The sequence below is a fragment of the Bactrocera oleae genome, chromosome 6 (assembly GCF_042242935.1).
Source record: "Bactrocera oleae isolate idBacOlea1 chromosome 6, idBacOlea1, whole genome shotgun sequence".
In the NCBI taxonomy this organism is placed as follows: Eukaryota; Metazoa; Arthropoda; class Insecta; order Diptera; family Tephritidae; genus Bactrocera; species Bactrocera oleae.
Window position 1 is genome coordinate 59139886 of NC_091540.1, and position 23898 is coordinate 59163783.

Below are 23898 nucleotides of genomic sequence, written 5' to 3' on the forward strand. Positions count from 1 at the left end.
AAAGAATAAAATATAGGAAAATAATTGGTAGTAGGGAGCAAACCAATCAATCTTGCAACAATAACAATGTACAACAGCATGTTTACAAGTCACTATATCAGCTTTTAGGTTGCGAAAAGTGCAAACTGTTGAAAATTCAAATATATTTCGTCGGCAGAAGCAACGTTTCATTTGGGGGAAATATCATTCGATATTCTTCACTTTGCATAAAAGTTGCGTTTAGAATGAGTTATGCATGAGGAATTTGCACCAATCATAGTCAAAATCTTCTTGCTGTTTATATAATGTAAAGTGAAAGAATCACATGGAATTTCAAATTGGTTTATACGGGAAGTAGGCGTGGTTGTAGACTGAGTTCGCCTGTTTTAAGTTCTAAACTGCGACAAAAGGATATAACGCAAATGTTGTGAACAACATTTAGTTAAAATGGGTCGAGCAGTTTATATATACGAGTATAAATAGTCACCTAGGGAAGAGCGATAGTGTTAATTTTTTTTGTGAACGGGTCCACATATTAGCTAACGAACTATCTTCGTAATTGCATTCAGTTATCGAACGTTTAGTAGTTTCTAACGTTAGCGTAATATCGAGAATGGGCGTGGTAGTTAGGTAGGGTCAGGTAAATCTCCATGAGAACTATTAAAACTATAAATCAAACACGAAATTTGATTTGTTTATTTAAAGACTTATATCAAATATCACCCCCTATTATTATTATTATTATTATTATAATAATCACTTAATAGCTATAAAACCCCCTTTTGTACTTATAACTTGTATAACACTTATGTTTCCGGGTCAATTTTATTGAGCGACATGCCTTTGGTCTCCTTAATGAAGACTACAATATATACCAAACCCAGAACACTTGTCAGAGCAAAGAACCACATTGGCAAATAAAGGCCAAAAGTAGCCAAAGAAATCGGAAACATTTTCATTAGAATAAAGCCAATGATGTTGAAGATGCACAAACAAATGGCGGACGCTTTGGCGCGTATCTATTCAGAAAAGAGAAGCTTTAAGTTTATAAATGCAAATACAAATAACGACATTTTTACTTACCTTCGGTGGCATTAACTCCACGAGCAAAACAAATGGAATTGGTATAAGTCCCGAATTGGCCACGAACATAATGAGGCAAACATTTAGCAGTGGCAACCATGCGCTAACAGGCGATAAATCGACCGAGGTGTTTTGTAAGAGATAACCATACATGCCGAATATCGTCATACCCACACAAGTGGCCGCACAAGAAAATATCAATAACGGACGCCGACCGAATCTATCGACCAGAATAGTTGCAGTGTAGACGCCGGTGACTTGCACCAAGCCCACAATAATGGTATTGGTATCTGGATGTAGTTCGGTGCGCGCGGCTACAAAGATACTGGAAGTATAGTAGAGTATGGCATAGGCGCCACAAAAGACATTCAGCCACATAAGTACGAAACCATTACCGAAGGCAATCATAGCGCGTTTATTACCTGTCATTTGGGGAGAGAAAATTTTAAATAATTGTTTGAGAATGTAAAGTATTTGTTGAGCTTTACTCTCTTACAGAAATCATGCCAGGTTACAGTATTCGTATTTGCTTGGTGACTGGTTACATCAGTCTTAAGCTTTTCAAACTCTATTTCAAAGTGGGTAGCGCTCTCTTTTGTTTTCGGTTCATAGTTGCGATAGAACTTCAGAGACTCTTTAGCGCGTTCATCTTGACCACGTTGTAGCAAGAACATTGGTGTTTCCGGAAAAAGTATTTGAAATAACATAAAAATTACCGGCATTAGTATACCGAAGATCGGTATGTAATGGTAGTGCACACGTGCCGTTACTATATAACCACAAAATATGCCACTATTTAAGGTTAGAGAGAAAAGTGAGGTTAAGCGTCCGCGAATTCTGAAAGAGACAGTGAATAAAATGTTTAAGAAGTAGTCATTATGTATATATGGATCAAATATTATGATATGCTAATGGAAACTAGGTAATCTATTTATATCAATAATAATTGTTGACAAAACTTCCTTAGTCATATTGATAGTTGAAAGCTTGACATAAACCTCGTCTGATTTGTGTTGACAAACCTTTTTACGACCCTTGGATCAGCGGAAATTCAAATGGCAACACTGCCAGCTCTCGATTGAAGCTCTGCAAAGGCAGTCAGTTGAATAAGAGTTAATTTAGATCGATCGCCGATAATATAGTGGATATTTTCAGCTCAAGCCCAGATTTTACCAGAATGAAATCGGTGGTTTTGGGCTCAGATAAGAATCGAATATTTTGAATTTTTATCTTAAAAAATACTTTTTAGTTATTTAAGTGTCGGTTCTTATCGCTGCCAGCTTTTTCTAGTTTATCTCATCTATGAACCTATTTTTGAAAATACTATTTCGCTCTTTAGACCTACTTATACCCTCATACTTTAAATAGATGCATTTATTAATTGAAAAATCAAAATAAAATTCTAACCGAAAAAAGTCATAATTTGAGCTTGGATATATTGCATGCAGATAGGATGATGGGAGTAATATCGACCTATGGACAAAATTGTACTCCGAAGCTTCCAAAAAGTAATAAAAACTTAAAGTTTATAATTCCCATATACAAATATGCATACTTTGGTTCAGCGATTTCGCCAATAAATATCGGTATGATGACATAAGTGCCACCGCCCGTAACACCAGCTAAAAATCGGCTCACATATAGATATTCCACGGAACGTGCAAAATATACGAGTATCCAAGAAACCTATAAAAATTTATATATTAAACATGCATACAGATTTCTGCAAATATATACATTCAGATTTACTCACAATATACGGCACAGCTAGGCAATAGTTGCTAGCTTTACGCCCGATAAGATCCAGCAATACGCCATAGACGATATTACCGACGCCACCACCCAGCGATGACAGTCCGCCAATCCATGAACCCTCATTTACAGTTATGACGAAATCCAATTCAGTCTCTGCGGGTGATTGCAATTTTGCCAGTATCACCGAAAACCAACCTAAGCCGAAGCCATGGCAGAAAGTTATGATCGTAACTGTAAATGTTATAGAAGGTGGTGTAACTATGTGTGTATGTTTCTAGTTGGCGTAAAATTAAGATAATTTAGATAAGCAAATAATGCATTTACGTGTAAATTGTCAAGAAAACTAAATATTTATATCTATGCGTGCATGCCAGAATTCTGTCTGTGAATTACTCGCGTAAGTAGATAAGCTAATAAGCAAATATTTGCTTAGACTTACATACATACATAATATATGACGTATTATAAATCTAAAAATATAAAATTTTTTTGTATTGTGTATAATTGCGTAGTACTCCAGGAAATATAATATTTATAGAATTGAAATAATTATAATTGCAGGTTGTCTTTGATAAAAGCAATATACAAAATACCGTTATTTCTATGCAAATAATTTACTTTGAATCAAAAAAAAAACTCTTATTACTTTATATGTGCGCACCTGGCTTGGCCTAGCATGGATGCAAACGCAATTTGAGGTTCTTTTTATATGATTTTGGTAGAATTTTCTTTGTTTTTTCTCGATTGTCTTGATTACACTCTCTTTCTCTACGAATGCCTAAGTTTTTCCTCCTTTAAACCTTCTAATAACGCATTATAATGACCATTGTTAAGGCTTTCCCGTTTTAGTACATTTGGATTTTTTAGTTCAACCATTGTACACATCGACGCTTCAAACATTGGGCGCTTGTGCTGCGCTCACTTCGCTTTCGAATACCTAAATACTATAATAATTTAAAATATATATTTCGCATGTCCACAGAGAACATATTTCTAATAACAATAGTAGTATTCCCCTATCTACATATCTTCTAAAAATAAATCCATTATTTTTCCAACAGATGACTTTAGTAATCTGTATCGCGCTTTGTATAAGTGCGATAGTATTAGTCACTTACGAACGAAAACGGTCACGGTTTAATCGCGGTGTGCCGGCCAAAACAGTGACCGCCAGGCAGATTTTTCTCTGTGTTTGGTGGGATTGACAAGGAAACGTCGTCTAAGAACTGCTCCTTTACGGTCAAACTCTTAATTCGGATCTGTCTGAAGGAAGCAATCCCTTTAGCCAATAGGAGAGGAATTGCGTTCCATCAGAATAGCACCAAGCTATGCACCTCGATAGTGGTGTGAGGTCTTCACCAGCTGCGACGATATAGAAATAATCTCTTTTGTAGGAGTTTGTGAATTAAAGGATGAAATGCTCAAAAAATACTAAAAGAAAACTAGTATTTGAAAAAATAAATAGCCGTACTCGTAAGCCTGAAAATTTATTAAATCCGGTTTGTGGGTTTAAAAAAAATTTTTTAAATATTTATTTTGAATTATTAAAAAAATTTGTTAGCTCCACAAATCGAAATTGTGGGCTTGGTATTAAATTTTTTTATTATTTTTAATCCCATATTGAAATATAAGTATGCATAATTTTTATTTTTTTAATACTATATATATATAATATTTTTTTAATAAGAAAAAATAAAAAAAATGTTTTAATCCCGAATACCGGAAAATTTAATTCCAAATATAAAATTAAATCTTTAATCCCACAACCGAAAATTTATTTATAATTTTTAATCCGGTATAAGGAAATAAAAATAAATTATTTTTGTTTATTTAAAAAAAAATTTGTTAGTCCAACAAACTGGATTATAAATTTAAATAAATTGTGGGTTTGGGACTAACCAACCAATTTTTTAATCCCATAATGAAATACATATGCATAATAATTTTCTTTTATTTTAATAAAAAAAAATTAAAAATAAACTTATAATCCCAAATACCGGATGGAAAAATAAATCAAAACAAATTAATTCCAAGCATATAATTAAAAATAAAAAAAAGAAATTGTTTTAGAATAAATTTTTCCCCGTTTGCGTACCGCATTTCCTACTTTTTTAAAAAAGGTCTCGCACAAAGCCGTCTTATTCAATACTCTAGAGCATTAAAATTTTAAATTTTTAATCCCAACATCGGGAATGAATAAAGAAAATCTAATTTTTAATCCCAAAATTTGGATTGCAAAACTAAAATTTAATTTCTTTGAAACAAAATATTTGAATTAAAAAATTCGCATATATCATTGCTAACTTTCAATTCCAATCAGAGAGATTTGACCACATAGTTATGCTGAACTGCATAGTAAGTTCGGATAGCATATCCCATTTTATTCAAGGCTTTATTTTCTATATACAAAAACTAAAGAAGAACTTGGACTTCAAAAACACAATTTTCACCACTACCGGTTTTTGGTATTACACAACATTTACACACATAACGGTATAAAAATTTTAAATACTACAATAGTTGCCATAATTTTCCAAAGGCTCTATTGAACTAATGAAATTCACACTTTGTAGAAATTTTTTTTTCAACACTAGAATTGTTCAAAAATTTTTCGAAGAAGATGCTTTTAAGCACATACATATCCTTTGAAAAACTAAAAAAAAAAAACATTTTATCAACTGTTAAATTTTACAAAAGAAATAAAGTTCCACACAATTTTCAATGTAACTTCACTTCTAGAAAGCACTGAAAAACTACATTTTTTTGGCTTACTGCATACTGAAGCCAGCAATTGTCGACGAAATTCAAATTTGAAGACACCTTCCGTATTTTTACACAATCCAAACATTTTTCAAGAAATTTCGCACTAAATTTATGCAAAAGACGAAACTCGGTGAGGCTCAACACCGCTTTGGATGATTCGAAATGCTAACTGTGCTTTTGAAGAGATCTCACGGAGAACTGACTTTATAAAATTATAGAGTTTCATCTTAATACCGTCGCTAACATCATATTACGTTATCAGTCAACAAATGTTAATACTTTTCTCCGTATATACATACGAATAGAATATACGCTGTTGGGGTATATGGACCACTCATTTGTTTGATAAAGCCGTTATAAATGCATTTGTTACAGTTAGAAGTATAAACATAAATGCAATTAAGTATTTTAAACAGACTATATTTGCCTGTGATTACATGTTCATTATATTTACCGTTATCACATTTGTATATAATGTGCAAATTTGTAAATAGATGAGTGCAATTGTCAAAATATACTTACGTACTGGTTTATGGTGGGGAAAACCCGAAGGTCTTTCTGCTACGTTTTGCTTACCGAACCGATTAAATATTTTATTTATTTTATAAATATCTGCATATGATTTATGTAGCTATAAGATACTGAGTTAAAAGATATAGGATCAGCTATAATTTATTGTGGGAAATTTTGGAAATTTTTTCGCTTTATATATGAGATTTGTAGTATTTTGTTTGGACATATAAACCTTATTCGACCCATTTTTTGGATACCACTTGATAGTGCCATAAGTTCTGTTACTAGTTCAGGCCGTTATAAAAATGTAATTATAATACGTTATAAGTATTATTATATATTATAAGTTATTTTTATTTAATAATGCATAAATGAGCGATGTATCAAATTTTTTTCGAACTGGTAACATTTTGCTTTCACACAAACGTTCAAACGATTCAGCCATTGATGAGCAGCACGCACAGTTTCTATTGGTATTGACGACGCTGCTCGAACTATAGTTTTTTTGAGACACTCCAAATTTCTGTGAGGTATTCGATAGGCCATGTTCTTCAACTCTGATGGATTAAAATATAGACTTCCAGATATCTAACCATTTGCAGCTATGAAACCAGGAATATTGCTTTTAAGCTATTGCTAAGTGGTTTTTGCCTTGTGTGCTGGAGCGGAATCTTGCCGGAACATCCAATGCTCTCCATGGAAGAGTATATTGTTGAATGGTTTTACTTCGCCTTCTAAAACATCCTGCTGGTACACTGTGGCCCCAGTTTTAACCCTTTTTTCACAGAAGGGAAAAAATGTAACACCTTTACAGTAGACTCTCCACCAAACCAACACATTTTTGCGTAGATGTTGTCGTTGTGCTTATTAAAAACTTCGTAATCAGTAAAAAATACTTGCATCTTTTGAGCCTAATTTGCTTGAAGTTGACCGACGGTAGGCTTTTATGTGGAGACCATCTCAAATAAGTTTTTAGGTTTTTTATTTTAGGTTACATTCATGGCGAAGACCGGAATCACTGCAGTAGTTAGCGCCAATTTTGCCATCGGAGGTTTTGTAAGAGCTCACTTTTTCTTCGCCAAATTAGGCGGCACTCATCACGCCGAAGACTTTCAAGGTGCGACCACATTAAAGCTCGTTAAATGCATTTTTAACGGTCGCCATTGAAGAATTTACTGTTTCACGCATCCAACTCTTTGATTTCACTGCATCCTTCAAAAATCAAGAATCGAATTACGGATCGATATTGTTAATTTTGCATTTTTTTCAATCTGTCGATACCCCTAGCTACCATGTCGAAAATTTTGTATAGCTGTGTATAACAAAGACTCATCGAAGAAATCGCTGTTAATAAAATACGCATATTAGCTTCATTTTTCCAAATGACTGGACAACCAAAATGCGTTACATATATGTAGTGTAAACAATTTTTCTTTATAACAGAGTGTTTTTTTGTTTTAATTTTTTATTTATCAATTCGCGCAATGTAATTTAAAAAGTTACCCACAACAAGAATGTTGTTTCCGCCCAACAACATGCCTTGGAAATTACATTGCTTAAAGCTGGTTTGGTTCGGTTGTGGCGGCTTTAGTAGTCAACTTGTCATTGACAGCGCGCAAAAGGAGGCATGTAATTGCTCCATTTAAGATTTCAATGCTCATACACAGAAATTTAATTTACTGCACTTTGAGGCAACAGAAACATGCCACTTTGTCGCTAATAGGTCGTTTCAACTCCGAAGCCTCGCTGTTGTAAATTAATCACTTCATCACTAAGTAGTTAATTGTGTCATAAAAATATATATACATGGATAGATTTGTACAGACTATATATCTTCTAAAAAATTAAAACTCTGGTCGTTGCACTGCTAAGTGTAAGGCTAAGTGCATAGTGAAGTGACCTACAGAGCACCGCTCAACAAAGTCCAGAAAAATCCGTTATGTCACCTTTTCATAATAAATTCAATGCATACATATTTTCTCTTTTTTCACTCACTCTTGTTGGTTTCATTTGTGTTTCTCATATTTTTATACGCCAAATCCTAATTCGGTTCTTATCAACTCGACGTATACGTAATCTATTGACGATGCAAACCATTTTGCATTATCGGAATTTCAGAATCAAAATTTAGTTTAATCGAAATATTGTCTTTCTATCTGATTTAAAACCAAAAAAATATTCATCTATATATACTATTCCGATATCGGCGGTTCCCCTAAATAAGCGGCTTTATTGAGAGAGAAAAGTGTATGTACAAAATTGTAAATCGATATCTCAAAAACTAAGGGTATAATTAGTGCATATACAGACTGGCAGACGGACATGTCTAAATCGACCCAGCTCGTCACACTAATGATATATATTTATATATACTTTATCAATCTGGGTGTTACAAATGGTCTCCGATATTTCCGTTTGGCTGTTACAAACTTCGTGGCGAACTTAGGGTATATCCCTGTTTAGGGTATAATAATTTAAGGCAATAACATTGCTTAATGAAGTGAAATCAATATTGAAATTAAAGTAAAACAGGCTTCTAAATATACATAACAGGTATACCGGTTTGGGAAAATGAAATACTTATTTTGAATGCGAAAGTAAGAAAATTTATTCAAAGTATTGACCATTGCTTTTTACACATTTTGCGACGTTTCTAGCCATTTGTGGCACATTCTCTAATAACAAGTTTATTATTTTATAATTTTAAATCAGGTGGCAACGCAACTACATAATTTCCTTTTATAAGAAGGCTTTTTTTATAAACTTCTAATTTTTGAACCAGTTTTTGAATTTTAAGTTTATTCATAAAAGAAGTTCTACAAAGGTGGCAACCCTTTGCCAAGTCAAATATTTATACATATTTAACATTTCCTGCACATTTGATTTAATATAATATTTATAATTTTATACAAATTTTGAACGTTTTTATTGAAAAAATATTTTAAATATTTTAAATAAGGTGGCGTCTCCATAAAATATTCGGAAATATAAGTTTTCTTTGCTGCGTACAGCCAAAAATTATTTCATTTTTAAGTTAAAATTTTTTAACCTAAATATGAATATGTGGCAACCTTATTTATTTTAATTTTTTATCTGGTTTAAATGCACAGTACCATTTATTTATAAAGTTTATAAATTTTTACAAAAAAACTTAGAAAAAAAGTTATATCTATTTAAATGTCTATGTTTTGAATATAAATCAATTGAATCAAACATGATTTCTGTTCAAAGTCTAATATTCCTTTCACTCTTTCTTTCAGTATGGTGTTTTTATGATACTGTTGCTCATTGCCGAAATCGTCGCCGGCGGCTTGGCTGCTTTCTACAAGGAGAAGGTTCCTATAATTGTCTAGTAGTTGCCATATTTTTCCAACACAATAACTAATTTTTTTGGTTTGCTTATAGGCGCGCGCTGAGACCAAGACTTTCCTGCAATCCACCATTACCGATTATTATTCCACCCACGAGAATATGGACGCTGTCACACTCATGTGGAATCAGCTGATGAGCCAGATGAGCTGCTGTGGCGTGAATGACTATCGCGACTTCGATGCCTCACTAGCATGGGTCAGCAACAAGGGCAATCGCACGCTACCCGAAGCCTGCTGTGTGCTTAAGGATGTAAGCCAAATGTTGCCACGTGACGATGATTGTGTGATAAATCCTAGCGAGAGCAACAGCTTTTATAAGAAGGTAAATTACATGTGAAACTGATACATTTTCTAAATATGTCACGTCATATGCGACTTCACATGCATGTATGAAATATATCATGGTATTTTTTCGCATACTTTAGAAATATGTCATGCAATTTTTTTTGTACATAGTAGAAATATTCCATGCAATTTTTTCATACTCCAAAAATGTAAAATGTATCATGCAATTGCTTACAATTATTTTTCTTTTGAATTTTAATATATTTCTTTTTATTGCTTTCAGGGCTGCTATGAAGTATTCACCGACTGGATTATCTCCCATCGCGAAATCATTATTGGCGTGCTGCTGGGCGTTGGCATTGTACATTTGTTTGCCATCTTTTTGGCATTCTGCCTGTGCAAGGCGTTCGCTAAATACCATGGCATGCGTCTTTAAGATTCTACCCATGCAAAGCTAGCCAATTAGTTGCACCAAATATGACTAGTGAAGCAATAAGATGTTGTGACGAAAAGACTTCGACAATTATGAGAAGCTATTTCTGTCTCTTTTCGTAAATTGTTTATATTGTTGAGTTGTTTGTTTTACAAATTTTGTAGAAACCTTTTTTTTTTTAATAAGTAGTTTACAGACATTTTTGTAAATTTCTATTGAAACTTTTACATAACTTTACGCATATGGATATGAACTATTCGAACTCTGAATACTATTGTTATATATTTATGAATAGTTAAAAAAAAACACGTGAGAAAAAAAATAGGTAAAAAAATTTGCTTCTGAAAGAGTATGCAAATGGCAAAGTATATGCGCTAAAATTAAGTGAGCAAGAACTTATTGGGTTAAAGCCTGCTTTAGTAAGGAAGGTTGGCATACTTGCATAGTCAAGTAAAAAATCTTCAAGCAAAAAAAATATATACAATATATATAAAATAATAATAATAACAAGAAATCGAACTAAGACTTGATTTTAGTTATCTTAGTATAAATTCTGAATACTTGCTAGTAATAATCGTTTAGCCTAGTAAGTAAGCAAGAATCTCTCCACACTATACATCACAAATCAATTGTAGAACATATCGAAATGAAAAATTAATAAGAACATGTTTTTCAGCTAAGCATTTACACGAAAATCATAAACTAAAATAGAAAATCACACAAAAATTTGAAAATTTCGAAAATTGTATTCGAAAAGAGTGCATGTCAAGCTTATAATGTTGTAACCAATTTACTGAAGTTTTGGCTTTCTTTAGTTTTAAAGTACATGAATTGTAAATGAATGCCGCCGAATAAGTTTAGAGGTTATAAATTTTTACATTCGTCTGAAATTTGAACATATTAATTTTTATTACACAAAAAAAAAAAATACTTAACCCTTACATAAAGTCAATTAAAATTTTCGAATATTTCTTAAGCCCGTTGACATGCTTCAGAGCCACTTCTATTAAAATTTTATGCGACTAGTATTTGAAATAACTGCTTTTTATAAAATTTTTTCATAGATTTTTTTGTATAAAAAAATTCAAACCAATGAAAAATATTATACATTACTACAAAATTTTTTAAATGTCTACTTATATGATTCAAATATTTTTGATGACTGCCTAAAAGTATGCAACTATTTTATTGTTCATATTAATTAATTTTTTTATGCGCTGCCGTAGTAAAAATTTGAAAATAGCTCAACCGTGCGCCTAAAACTGCATAAAAAATTCATAAAATTAATTATATAACTGTTAACATTCAAAATGAATAATTTCTGTATACCTGTTTACCTTGTTTTCTACATAAAAAATATAAAATCGCGTCACTTTTACTTAAAATGCAGAATCCGAGCGATCTAAAACTCGAAAAATAATGGAAAAAAGTAATTTCATATAATTTTTTTTTATTATTCAACAAATTAGTTGCATAGTTTTAAGGTCACAAAATTTTTATTTTGCAAGCCATTTCAGTTGAAAAGTATAAAACTAAATTTTAAAATTTTAAACTCACAAAAAATCAGCATAAAACTAAATCATAGCAGTTTTTATCCAACAACAAAACAAAAATTATTTGTAATCTGTATTGTGAATACCCTCATACTTACATATCTCAAATATCTTTATAATATGTATAAGCAAAGTAAAGGAGGAATTTCAGCATTTTTATATGAGTCAACAAATTTTTCGTAGAATTTAATATAATTTTTGAACATTTTTTATTAGGATATTTAACAATAAATTTATTATGGATGTTGTTTATCATATATATATATACATTTATATATATATATACTTGTATATATATTTATATACCTATACCTGCATTATATAGGTACGCAATATTGATCATATAGAATTTAGAAAACATATCTACATACATATTTAGTATGTAAACATGTATATAGAAGCATGTCTGTCAGCTGTGTTTATAGTAATTCACATACAAACACATACATATTTACTTACATCACTAAGTACACGAAACTTTTTTGTAGATTAAGTTTTGTAAATCTATTCGTAGTTTTCTTGAAGTTCAATAGTGAAAAGTGAAATATTGTAAAAATTGAATCATTATTAAATATAATAAAAGAAAAACAAAAACAACAAATTTACAAAACATTATTTATTTACTGGTCAGAGATGGTTACTTTTACTACACATATTGACTGATATGTATGGGATAAAGTTAAGCGTAAGGTCGATAATAACCAGTGGCTGATCCAGAAATTCGGAGAGGTGTTTTTCCATCCAACATATTTGCAATATTGATGTTACTTCGTAAATTCATCTGAATTTTAATTAAAAACTTTGATTTCGGGTCAACCACCGAAAATCACTATATTGATCCACGACAGTCGGGTCTATATAACCAGAGCAAACCGATTTCAATCATTTTTAGACGATAAGCTGCACATCTTTAAGGCACTATTTGTTCCAGTATCTGCATTGGTGCTTGATTTATATACTTTAAAGTGGTAAATGCTTATATAATTTAATATTTTGTTAAATGATTATTATCTTTTCGCAGGTTTAAGGACAATCAACACTTTCGATCGGTCAAAAATCAATATTAACACAATGTAGATACAAAATAGACCGAATCTTCAGAAAGCACAAAATGTAGAAAATTACTCAAATATTTCATCTTCTATCAAGATATATTTCAATAGCTGAAGTAGTAAGAGTAAGAAATTAGGCCCAGTTTTGTCCCCGAATAAAAACAAATATCAAAGTAAATACAGAAAATCAATAGTTTGGTTTAGCTGACTGTTTATTTAAAATTATTTGTAAACTAATACACATATGTATGTATGTCTTATATGTATGATATACATAAAATTGTATTATTTAGTACATATATTTGTACGGAATTAATTAATATGTTCATACTATGTAGAAATTCACAGAAAGAGTGTACGTATAAGTTCCTTTATTGTTATGTAAAAATACACACATATTATGCATATGCTTATGTATGTATGCTTATGCGTACGTTTTTTTTGTTTGTATGGAAGAAAAATTAAAATTAAATTATACTAAATAATTCTATTTAACATATATGTATATTTATACCAGATATCCGCGTATCATAATTAATGAGAAATAAATGAAATATTTCTTAAATTTTTTATGCCATAAAACCATATTTAATTAAATTATCAAACAACTTGTCATAAATTATTGAAACGTTATTCTTGTATGTGTTTTATGTATGAACTTAAATCTATAAGTATTTAAAATTTTGGAAATTTATTTTTATAATTTTTTTTTCATACAATTTTTTAATTTGTATTTTATTTAATTTTTTTTCTATTTATTTCATACTTTTTTCTATGTTATTATTTTTTTTGATTTCATAATTCTTTTTTCTTTAATTGTTATCTTTTTAAAAATTTGGAATGGATTTATTTATATATATATTCTATTTGTATGGAAGAAAAATTAAAATTAAATTATACTAAATAATTCTATTTAACATATATGTATATTTATACCAGATCTCCGCGTATCATAATTAATGAGAAATACTTGAAATATTTCTTAAATTTTTTATGCCATAAAACCATATTTAATTAAATTATCAAACAACTTGTCATAAATTATTGAAACTTTATTCTTGTATGTGTTTTATGTATGAACTTAAATCTATAGGTATTTAAAATTTTGGAAATTTATTTTTATAATTTTTTTTCATAAAATTTTTTAATTTGTATTTTATTTAATTTTTTTTTTTTATTTATTTCATACTTTTTTCTATGCTATTTTTTATTTTATTTCATAATTCTTTTTTATTTAATTGTTATCTTTTTAAAATTTTGGAATGGATTTATTTATATATATATTCTATTTCAGTTTATTTTCAACATTTGAACCGGAATGAAAAAGAATAAAGTTTATAGTATTTGAGAGAGAGAAAGAGAGAGCGAGCTAAGAAGAGTAAAAGTTCTTAAGGAAATAGTTTTCAGTTATCAGTGAACAAACAAACTACGTACATACTTAAATTATATAAATATATAAGTTGTATATAATACAATTGTATGTATGAATGTATTAAAGTATCCGTTATTTAACACGTTAATTTTTTTTTAAACGCCTCTCAATTTTTGTCATAAAAAAATTATCCAACGTAAACAAACTCTTTATTTTTAATTTATACCCTGCCTAAATCGTGTTTATTTTCTCATATATATAACTTGGGAATTTTCAGTAATTTGCATTTTACAAGTAAACCTACAAATTTTAATAAACCATATTCAAATACATAATCTTTCGCTGTACAAAAAATGTCTGCATAACTTTTACAATAAAATAACGCCTTCAAATAAAATAACACCACTTAAAGTTATGTTGTACATCAGTTGACTCAGCATTCATTCAGTACACCATGTCGTATGAGCAACACAGAATTTATTAGGCACTTGCATGAATGTTCAGTATATATTATCCATAACTATAACTGCGTGGAACTTTTAAAGGAATGTTTTTATGGAAAAAACTAATAAGACCTTTTATGTACAGCGCTATATTTTGTATTAGAATATCATGATTTCAAAATTGTAGATTTACATGGGCCTACTTAATTGTTTAAGGGGCCTAGTGTGAAATTTCGAAAAAAACAATCGAGTTTTTTTCATATTTCAAAAGTTTAAAAATAACATATTAAAATATCTGAAATAGTTTTTGAGTTACGGCCCTTTAAAGGGTAGTCGCTCAGCTCAATCCGGTCCAACAGTTTATTATTAAACGTGTGGACCTCGAAACAACATTTTTCTGCAGTGATAACTCGAATACAAATGATTCGATCATCGTGAAATTTTTTGCCTGTTCTGTACATAATTTTTCAAACTTGCTACATCGGTTTTTTGTCAGGCCAAAAATGACCAAAATTTGGGCTAGTATTCAACTTTTTTTAAAAACCGCCGCCATTTCGTAAATTTTTTAATTATTTTTTGATCGTAGGTCATTGTCTTCTAGCTTAGCGAGAATTTTTTTATTTTTACATTTCATCTACGGAGAAGGCCGGAATTTTAGCCTTTTTTTAGCGTCGTCGGAGATCTCGTATAACTCAAAAAAAGTTTAATTTTTTCCAAAAATGTCACTGTGTATTCTTGAAACATGTATAAATATACCCTGAAACTTCCAAAACAATCGATATAGTACGTTGTTTTTAATTCCCAAAAATCGACGTGATTTAAGGCTGTCACACTAGGGGGGCACACCTAATGCAAAGTATTAAAAAATACAATATTAAATACTCGTACATGGGAAAAGCAAATATTAAAAATAAAGAACTTGTTTACGTTGGATAATTTTTTTTTTTCAGGTCAAAAACTGAAACCTTCAGTGGTGTTTACAAAAAATAATCAACATGGAAATAATCGCCACCCAATTTTGTACGAATATATAAGTAAATATTCTGTTTCGATTTTAAACCCATTTAAAGCATAAAGTATTCAGTTCCCTGGAATATGAGATATGTTTTAATCGGTTCGAAAGCAATACATTAAATACTTATAGGAAGATATAAGTACATTTGATTACAAATTATATTTTGAATTATAAGTTATTATATTTTTAAAATAGTATGATAGGTATCGTTTAAGAAAATTACTGGAATTTTGTACATTTATGTAATTAAGTATACGTTTTATTGAAACAATTAATATAAATAATAACTAAATTTTTTTATTAAACTATTGTTGCGTTTTTTCTATTTCTTATTACAAAAATAATATTCGCTAAGTTACCGTTCTCGCTTTTAATACCTTATGTATAAACATAAATTATAATTTTTTATGCAAAATATAATTGAAATATATATTTATGACTTGGACGACTTGTCTATATCAAATATTATTTCAAAGCGACCCTTCCTTTGTTGCTTTTAGTGTCAAAATACATTTCTAAAATCACTTTTTTTTTAATTTTTAATTTAAATACTTTTGCTTTTGAACATTTTGCACATATATTTGAGTGTCAGCAGCATTTTTGTAGCAAATTCGAACGTAATCGAGCACTCATTCAAAATTATATAGTAGCGGTTATTAGTGTATACTCTGTACATTTATAGCTCTACAACTTCTTTCTATGAAGTTACACATATTGGAAAAATAGAAAATGTTTTAAGTAGAAAAGGTGTGTAATCAAAAAATATCTGCCTAAATTCTGTGCATAAAAATATGCATACAAAATTAAAAATGGCTCGACAGCCTGTTTATTCTAGGAACGTTGCCCCACAAAAATATTTATTAAATTGGAAAATATTTCGCAAAAGCGATTGCTAACTATTTATCGTTAGCTTATTGCATTTTTTTTTTAAAGAAATCGTAATTTGGATTCTATCATTTTCCTATCGTACTAGTCAATTTATAATTTTTCACACATAACTCATACGCCACGTCATACCTGATTTATTTGCTATCAATATAAAACTGACAGTTTAAGAAAATACAACTGTGGAACGAGTCCTTGGTTGCCGTTGATAATGAATTTAATAATATTCACAATTTAGAATTTTGCAAGCGGGACTCGATATTAACAGTATAGCGCCATAAATTTGCAGAATATCGTTAAGTTTACCAAGTATTTAACAAAATAATTCAAAGTAATAAAGAAATGTATAAAAAGAAAACAGAAGAGTTGTGGTTTTAAATAATAACCCTGTGACTTTCATAAAAAAAATTCAAATACCAGTTGAGCACGATGGATCGAACTTGTGCAGTATAAAAAAAGAAAGAACGTTAACTTCGATTACACCAAAGCTTTAATAAACTTTACAAATTAAAAAGTTTTCCAAACAAAAGCTTGATTTTGAATAGTTAAACTTCATGGCAGCTATATGCTATAGCGGTCCGATCTGAATAATTAATTCGGTTATTATACTGTTGCCCTGAACAATATGCCAAATTTCGTTAAGTCAAACAAGAAAGTTATAAATACAAAAACTTAATTTTGAACGATCAAAATGATCTTATATGACAGTTATATACTATAGTGGTCCTATCTAAATAATAACTTCGGAGATTACACCGTTGTTTTGGATAATAATGCATGCCAAATTTCGTGCAGATATCTTGTCAAATAAAAAAGACCTTTATTCCGATCGTTCAGTTTGTATGACAGCGATGTGCTATAGTGGCCCGATATCGGTGGTTCCAACAAGCGAACAGCTTCTTGGAAAGAAAACGAGGTGTGCAAAATTTTATATTGATATCTCAAAAACTAAAGCACTACCCGGCCATACAGACAGGCAACGGACATGGCAAAATCGACACAGCTCTTCGCATTGAGAATTTATATACACGTGTATATTTTATAGGGTCTCCGCCGTTTCTTTCTGAATGTTACAAACACAAACTATATACTTGTATACTCTGTTCAGGGTATAAAAACAAATATTTTGCACAAATTTATATTATGTATTACGGAAAGCATTTCCTATATGTGGGATAATTTCATGTTTTTGTTCTTTTTTTCACTTAAATTTTAATAAATAGTTAAAATTAGATGGAGCTTATTTAGTTTATTAAACTAAATATTTTGTATTTAATATTTAATTCTAAAGGCGATTGCTTATGGAAAAAGAAGGCCAAACAATTATTGGTAATTTTTTAGAATTATATATATGTAATTTATATATGTACATATATGTGCATAGAAGCCTTAAATATAATTTAAAACCCAGAAATTTCTAAACTTCTCAATTATTTTAGCTTTCCACAAGCAACCGTGTTCTATTTGTTAATAACCACTATTCACCACATATAAAAAATTACAAAAAAATAAAAACAATTCTTATATAATATAATATATTTAACTAAATTATGAAATGTAGAATTCATGGAATAACGGCTTATATAGTATACATAAAATACATAAATTCAAAAAACCGAGATTTGTTATTACTAACTACTTTGTGTTCAATATAAACATTAATTATATAAATCTTCTATAACTTGTGAATTTTAATTCAGTTATATAATAAATGAATGTTTGTAATGTAAAGTTTATGGAATTGCAGCTTATAAATAAATATGTAAATATTTTATAGTTTATTTGGAAATTGTTTATCACGACAAAGATGCTATTTGCTTGTACGAATATATAAGTAACGGTATATAACTCCGAGAATGTATAAAAAGTAAAAAAAAAAAATAGTTGGAGAAATGTTTAACACGACATTTTTAATAAAAAAAATTTTACACAATTATTGTTGCTGTAAAAAGATATGCAATCAGCCGCATAATAAAATACTTTATGTGCAACCAGTTGGTTTTGTAAGCCAACATCTATTCAGTAGTTTTCTTGCTGGTTTTTTCACCACGCAAATACTCATAGGTTGGTTGACCCAGAAACGGTATGGTGACATCGACCATGTTGGGATAAACCAAAAACTTATTCACCACTTCGCACAATTTACTCTCAATTATGCTGGTCACAATGCTGTAGTCGACAGATTTTTCACCCAACGCCGGTTTTGCTGATAGCCAAAGGCGTGGTGGACCACGAAAGCTGGGAAGAGAATAGAAAATTTATTATCAAGTGTTGAAAAACCTCCAAAAATAGACACAAAAATAAAATATTAGTCATTTAAAACCATACAATATCAATCCACTTACGACAGCCATATGCGATCGGATGGCGGTGGTGGAATGTTAATGACGCCACGTCCAACCAGACCGCGCAGATCCACACGCAACGTTATATTCGTGTTCATATTCTCAATGGCGCGTTGTACCACCGGCAAATCGGTGGCATATTGAAAGAAATTCGAAGCGGCAATGCGATCTACTATGCGAAAAATACGACGCGCATTGCCTGGAGCCGTGGGAATGAAGTGATAACTGTAAATATATAATAATAAAGAAAATTTTATTGAAATCCAAACCAACTTTCAGGCAACACCAGAAATACATACTCTGTTCCAGCAGCTGAGCCACCATCGGCTTGTGAGCCTTGTCCTGCCGTTGTCGATGATGTGCCAATATTCGGTGTGGTTCCTGCCGCTGTGGGCGCATTCAAACTCTCTGGATCGGTATCTGAATCACCAGTACTCTCTGCATCGCTGTCAAATATAACATTGCTCGAGACTTCATCAGCGTTGTTAGTGTCATCCCCGAATGATCTGGCATTTGCGCTGCTTCTACTAGTTCCCTCAGCGTCGGCAATCACAATGGGTGGTACGACAGTGAAATTAGTAACATTTGGCGCATTCGGACCGGTATTTACCGTATTCGGCACAGTTATATTGAGCGGATCTATGGGCCGTTTTTGTTGTTTAATACGCATCAAATTCAGTTTGGTTGTAACGGTTAACTGTAGCAGGCCCTCATATGTAATGTCGGCGTCTACCCAAGTGCCACGCTCATCCAGCATAGGTTGTGAGACGCGGTGAATGAGTGGTGGTGTGTCGCCGAGATTAATTTTGGTGATAACCACATCTTCAATGAAGGATGGAAGCTGTGGGAGAAGTGTGTACTTATGTAAATATTTATGAAAAATCGTTTAAGTCGGACTAAGTCTATTTTATACCCTCTACACAGAATATTAGGAAGAATCCTTTTTATAAATTATGGTCACGATGACAAAGAAAACTTTGGCGATCTACGTAACTGGATGTGACTCGAAACAATAATACTGCCGAAACCCAATATGTTATGGTTGGTAAGGATAATTAAAAAACGCATCAAGAGATACGATTTCAACAATTCAATGAGTTACTACTAGAGGTACACCTGCCTTTTGTGGTGAGCGAGACCATGTTAGCAGAAAAAAGCTCAAAAGATTCTGTTCTGATGGATACAGTTTCGAAAAATATTCGAATTGCAAGCTCATCAGACGTGTTACCCAGTACATGTATAACTTAATAATTATATAATAAAGAATTCTTAGCTAAAAATACCTAGATATAGACAGACCTAAGTGACTTGAAGGAAGATAAAAAGAGTGATTATAACTGAGCTCTGAGAGTTTATTTCTGTGTCTGATTCAAACGATATTGTTAGCATAAAATGAGAGTTATTCTTAAATAAACAGAAGAGTAACAAATTGTCATACAAAACATATATATTCATATTAGTATTTATATAAAACTTATAATTTAATCCATTACTCACCTTTATGGCGCTGATCTTTTTCTGTAGTAATTCTTTAATCTTATCTTTAACCATATTGTCATGTAGACAACTATAGAGTACACGTCCAATTAACACATTAGCCCAAACAACGCTGCCAGAGGGACCCAAGAACAACGACTGATCAATACCTTTCCACAAATCTTTAGCATTGCGTTTGGAGCGACGTGTCTACAGTGGCGATGAAAAATAATTGAATGAAAATGGTGAATAATACAAAACTTTCAATATAATATGCAGCAAAAATAATTAATATTTATAAGAAAAATATTTAAAATTAATGTGGATAAAAAAAAATTGTTAAAAATATTTAAAATAAATACAAAAAAAAAAAAGATTTATGAAAATTCAAATATTTTTTAATTTAAAGAATAAGCAAATATTATTCAAAAATATTAATAAATAATTATTAAAATTAATACAATAAGCATACATACATAAAAAATTATAGCATACTTTTTCACTTTTATCCAATGTTTTTTGTTTTAATTGCACTGGTATTTTGGGATCTTTGCAAGCGCTCTTAAAAATGAAAGAAAAATCAATTTTAATAAAAATAAAATATAATCAGGTTACGGTAAATTAATATTAAATAAAGTAAGAATAATTATAATTTTTAACATGTCTGCTTTGAACGTAGTTGAGACTCCCTTAAACTAACAACTGAGTTGGAAGCGAATGACTGACTAGTAACAACTGCTCCTTTAACAAAAGCTATACATTCTACAAAATTTAGACTATGCCTTGAAAAATGTATAACACCAACAACTCTTTTACTGTTTACAATCGTAGAATTAATCGACTTTTCAATATCAGAATTTTATCGAACGTCTAAACCTTTGTTGGAATGTTTGGGAGTCTGATCTGTTTAGACTTAGCTGACCATTCGTTTAGATTTGGCCGTGACAGTCCGGATTCCGAGTTAAGCGTCCCGGCCGTTCCGCGCGTAGAATTTCAAAATAAAAGAATGAATTGAATAAAATTTGTTGTTCTCTCACCTTTTTGCTCTGTCACGACTTTCAGTGAACTATAATATGGAAACAATCGACGAATAAAAAAAACCGCCCCCGATTTTGCCGGTACAAATATGGTCACCTAAGTCTAGACTTATATCTAGCTAGCTAGCAAAAAATTTATGTAAAGCTTTCGAAGCTGCTTGATTTCGATAAGGAAGAGTGATGCGCAAAAATAGCCTATCCCTTCCAAACGTCAACCTCAACTTCCCGTGGTAGCTCCTGTTCTCTACGAACGGGGTTCTGCCGACCGCGTAAAGGCGGTATAACTGCCAGCTTCGGAGGCAGAAGACCAATCAAATTCATATTATGTCTCTTGATAAACGAAACCTTAATAAACAAATATGAGGCCCTATGTTGCATGTAGGTGCTAAGGAATATATATTTATATATATATATGTACATAATATATAATATATATATATAATCTCAATTATAGGTATTAAGGAGGTCTGTTGACTTCTTGCTCTAAATATACAAATAAAATTTGGTTTAATTAAAATAAAAATAATGCTCAGTTAAAAATAAACAAAACTGTTAAATTATTGTATTAGCGGTATGATATTAAATTAAGCAATGAAATCAGTTGCCAGTTGCCATACCTGATATATAGCCATAAAACGTATATAATCTGGTGGATTGCGTGCAGCACACGAGCTCATGAGTAGACCTTCGAAGGCATCAGTTGGCGAAGGCACCACTTCCATGTCGTCTGGAATGTCTTTGAATGTTTCACCTTTCGTCAGCTTACCACCCTCAACCATCAACGGCGGCGCCATATCCGGCGGTAATACATGCGATTCCGCCTCTGCATGATTCTCATTTTCAGGTGTCGCATTATCGCGCTGTGGTTAAGAAGATTGAAAAAATATATAATAAATATATTTACAAATTATATTTACAGGATCCAAAGGCATTTGTGCCGCCTTTGCCGCCGCGCGCTGCAATTCAGCATCATCTACGAATTTCAGATTTGGCAGGCGCAACATTTGATCGTGCACGTCCCCCTCGCTGGCGGCCACAAAACGGCGATACCAATCCTCTTTCTCACGATCGCCGCGCGCAAACAGTATCAAACGCACCTCGTCGCCGCATGGTATGAGACTATCGTTATTTAGTGTGTTGTCTTGCAATTGTTGTAACTGTGAAGAAAAATAGATAATACAACCAAAAAAAATTAGAAAAAAAAACCATACACTAAAATTTTTCGCAACTCACATCGGCATTCATAACAGTAGCGGCGAAATCTATATCCTGCAGATTGGTGGTCACTTTATCTTTCGATTCGCCAAACTGTTCCAAAATATCGCTGGAAACTTGTGACATTCTACTATCCATCGACGTCAAATCGGACTTACTACCTCGTGCAGATAATTGAGTTGATTGATTTTCCGAGGGCTCTTGCTGAGTCTCCTCTTCGGCGCCATTTTTAATAATCAGCTGTATCGGATACTTGCGATTGAAGTACCTGAAAATATCATAGATTAAGTTGTTTAACTAAATATTTGGTTTATGGGTATACATATGTAGGTTTGTGTGTACCTCTTGCGCGCCAATCCCAATGGCAAAAGTTCAACATTGCAACCAAGCAAATTGAACACACGATGGCTGGTGAAGTGTACGTGCTTTATGTCGATGGGTGGTTCGTTCCACATAATTCGCTTCGGTATGCGTGCTGTTGTAGTTGAAACTCGTAGGTAGGTACCGTCGAGACGTAGATAAACCGAATTGGTTTGTGTAATGTGATAGGTTAAGGGATCATAGCTGAAAATCTCATTCATCCAACCCTGTAAAATTGAATTTTATTACATTGATTAGCTTTATATTTAGAACATATAGTTTTGTCATCAATTTAGAAAAATTGTAATTTAAGATCGGTTTTCTTAGTTTAATGCATACATATACTCTACTCCACAAACCAGTCGAAACATAGAAAAGTGTGAAAATGAAGAAATTTTGATAATGACCACACACACATCCCATAAACTGTTATGGTCGAAAGCAGTTAAAGGATAACCGCTTTTAACCAAACTTAATTTTAAACCTCCATACCATAAAATAGGTCCTTCGATGTCCCTAATCAACATGTCCTTCCGGTTGACTTTGACGCTTCGAATGGTTCCAAAACATCTATAAACTGTAACTTTCGTAAAGATTTACCTTTACATCCGTACTCGCAGACTCCGCGAAAAGCTAGAGAGCTTCAAACAACATTTCAGATGTTAGAGCGACCATAATTCCAAAATGAAACAATAGAACTAACCGCATTTATTATGTAACGCAACTAATTTGGGGAAAACGGAACCTTATGGTACCAAAATATATAATTTTTGAGATACTGATAGACAAGCGACTTCATAAAACCCCATTAAAAAAGACCCACGACGCGAGAGTATGCGCTCACCATAAGTTTCCTTCAATAAATTGATTATTTAAAAAGGTCGTCCACATACTCCAATTCAGGCACGAAAAAGTTATTAATCATGGCTCTGTAGCGTTCCGTATTGACTGTAACAATTCTTC

General features: G+C 31.5%; 3 protein-coding genes across 4 annotated transcripts in view; 1 reads left to right on the top strand and 2 right to left on the bottom strand.

The window, feature by feature from the left end:
- The window catches only part of Tsp66E (Tetraspanin 66E), an 85990-nt gene extending 73654 nt beyond the window's left edge, over window positions 1-12336 (top strand). Inside the window, exons 6-8 of the mRNA XM_036359199.2 lie at window positions 9354-9428; window positions 9499-9786; window positions 10033-12336. Of these exons, the coding sequence (XP_036215092.2) occupies window positions 9354-9428; window positions 9499-9786; window positions 10033-10185 (516 nt within the window). The 3' untranslated portion in view covers window positions 10186-12336. The remainder of the gene's footprint in view (window positions 1-9353; window positions 9429-9498; window positions 9787-10032) is intronic.
- LOC106617028 (facilitated trehalose transporter Tret1) lies at window positions 653-5797 on the bottom strand. The gene is made up of 6 exons (XM_014233989.3): window positions 5590-5797; window positions 2816-3048; window positions 2618-2748; window positions 1559-1899; window positions 1063-1484; window positions 653-998 (listed from the first exon to the last, which is right to left on the bottom strand). The coding sequence occupies exons 1-6, from the start codon at window positions 5663-5665 to the stop codon at window positions 786-788; spliced, it is 1416 nt and encodes a 471-aa protein (XP_014089464.1). The 5' UTR covers window positions 5666-5797; the 3' UTR covers window positions 653-785.
- A 2145-nt stretch (window positions 12337-14481) lies between the features above and the next one.
- LOC106617023 (translational regulator orb2) overlaps window positions 14482-23898 on the bottom strand; it is a 72150-nt gene continuing 62733 nt past the window's right edge. Inside the window, exons 8-16 of one of the 2 annotated variants that reach the window (XM_070111934.1) lie at window positions 22918-23162; window positions 22594-22843; window positions 22278-22517; window positions 21978-22220; window positions 20819-20884; window positions 20345-20533; window positions 19147-19688; window positions 18848-19072; window positions 14482-18740 (exon numbers count right to left, since the gene is read on the bottom strand). In XM_070111934.1, coding sequence (XP_069968035.1) covers window positions 18518-18740; window positions 18848-19072; window positions 19147-19688; window positions 20345-20533; window positions 20819-20884; window positions 21978-22220; window positions 22278-22517; window positions 22594-22843; window positions 22918-23162 — 2223 coding nt within the window. In that variant the 3' untranslated portion in view covers window positions 14482-18517. The remainder of the gene's footprint in view (window positions 18741-18847; window positions 19073-19146; window positions 19689-20344; window positions 20534-20818; window positions 20885-21977; window positions 22221-22277; window positions 22518-22593; window positions 22844-22917; window positions 23163-23898) is intronic. The other variant, XM_070111935.1, reaches the window with a different exon arrangement.

What these genes read in the sequence shown, in the direction of transcription:
- LOC106617028 (XM_014233989.3), bottom strand. Translation starts at nt 5,665, where the DNA reads ATGTTTGGATTGTGTAAAAATACGGAAGGTGTCTTCAAATTTGAATTT. An exon ending in GCCTAGCTGTGCCGTATATT is followed by an intron (nt 2,749 to 2,815) that starts GTGAGTAAATCT and finishes AAATTTTTATAG; the next exon opens with GTTTCTTGGATACTCGTATA. An exon ending in TGGAGTTAATGCCACCGAAG is followed by an intron (nt 999 to 1,062) that starts GTAAGTAAAAAT and finishes TTTTCTGAATAG; the next exon opens with ATACGCGCCAAAGCGTCCGC.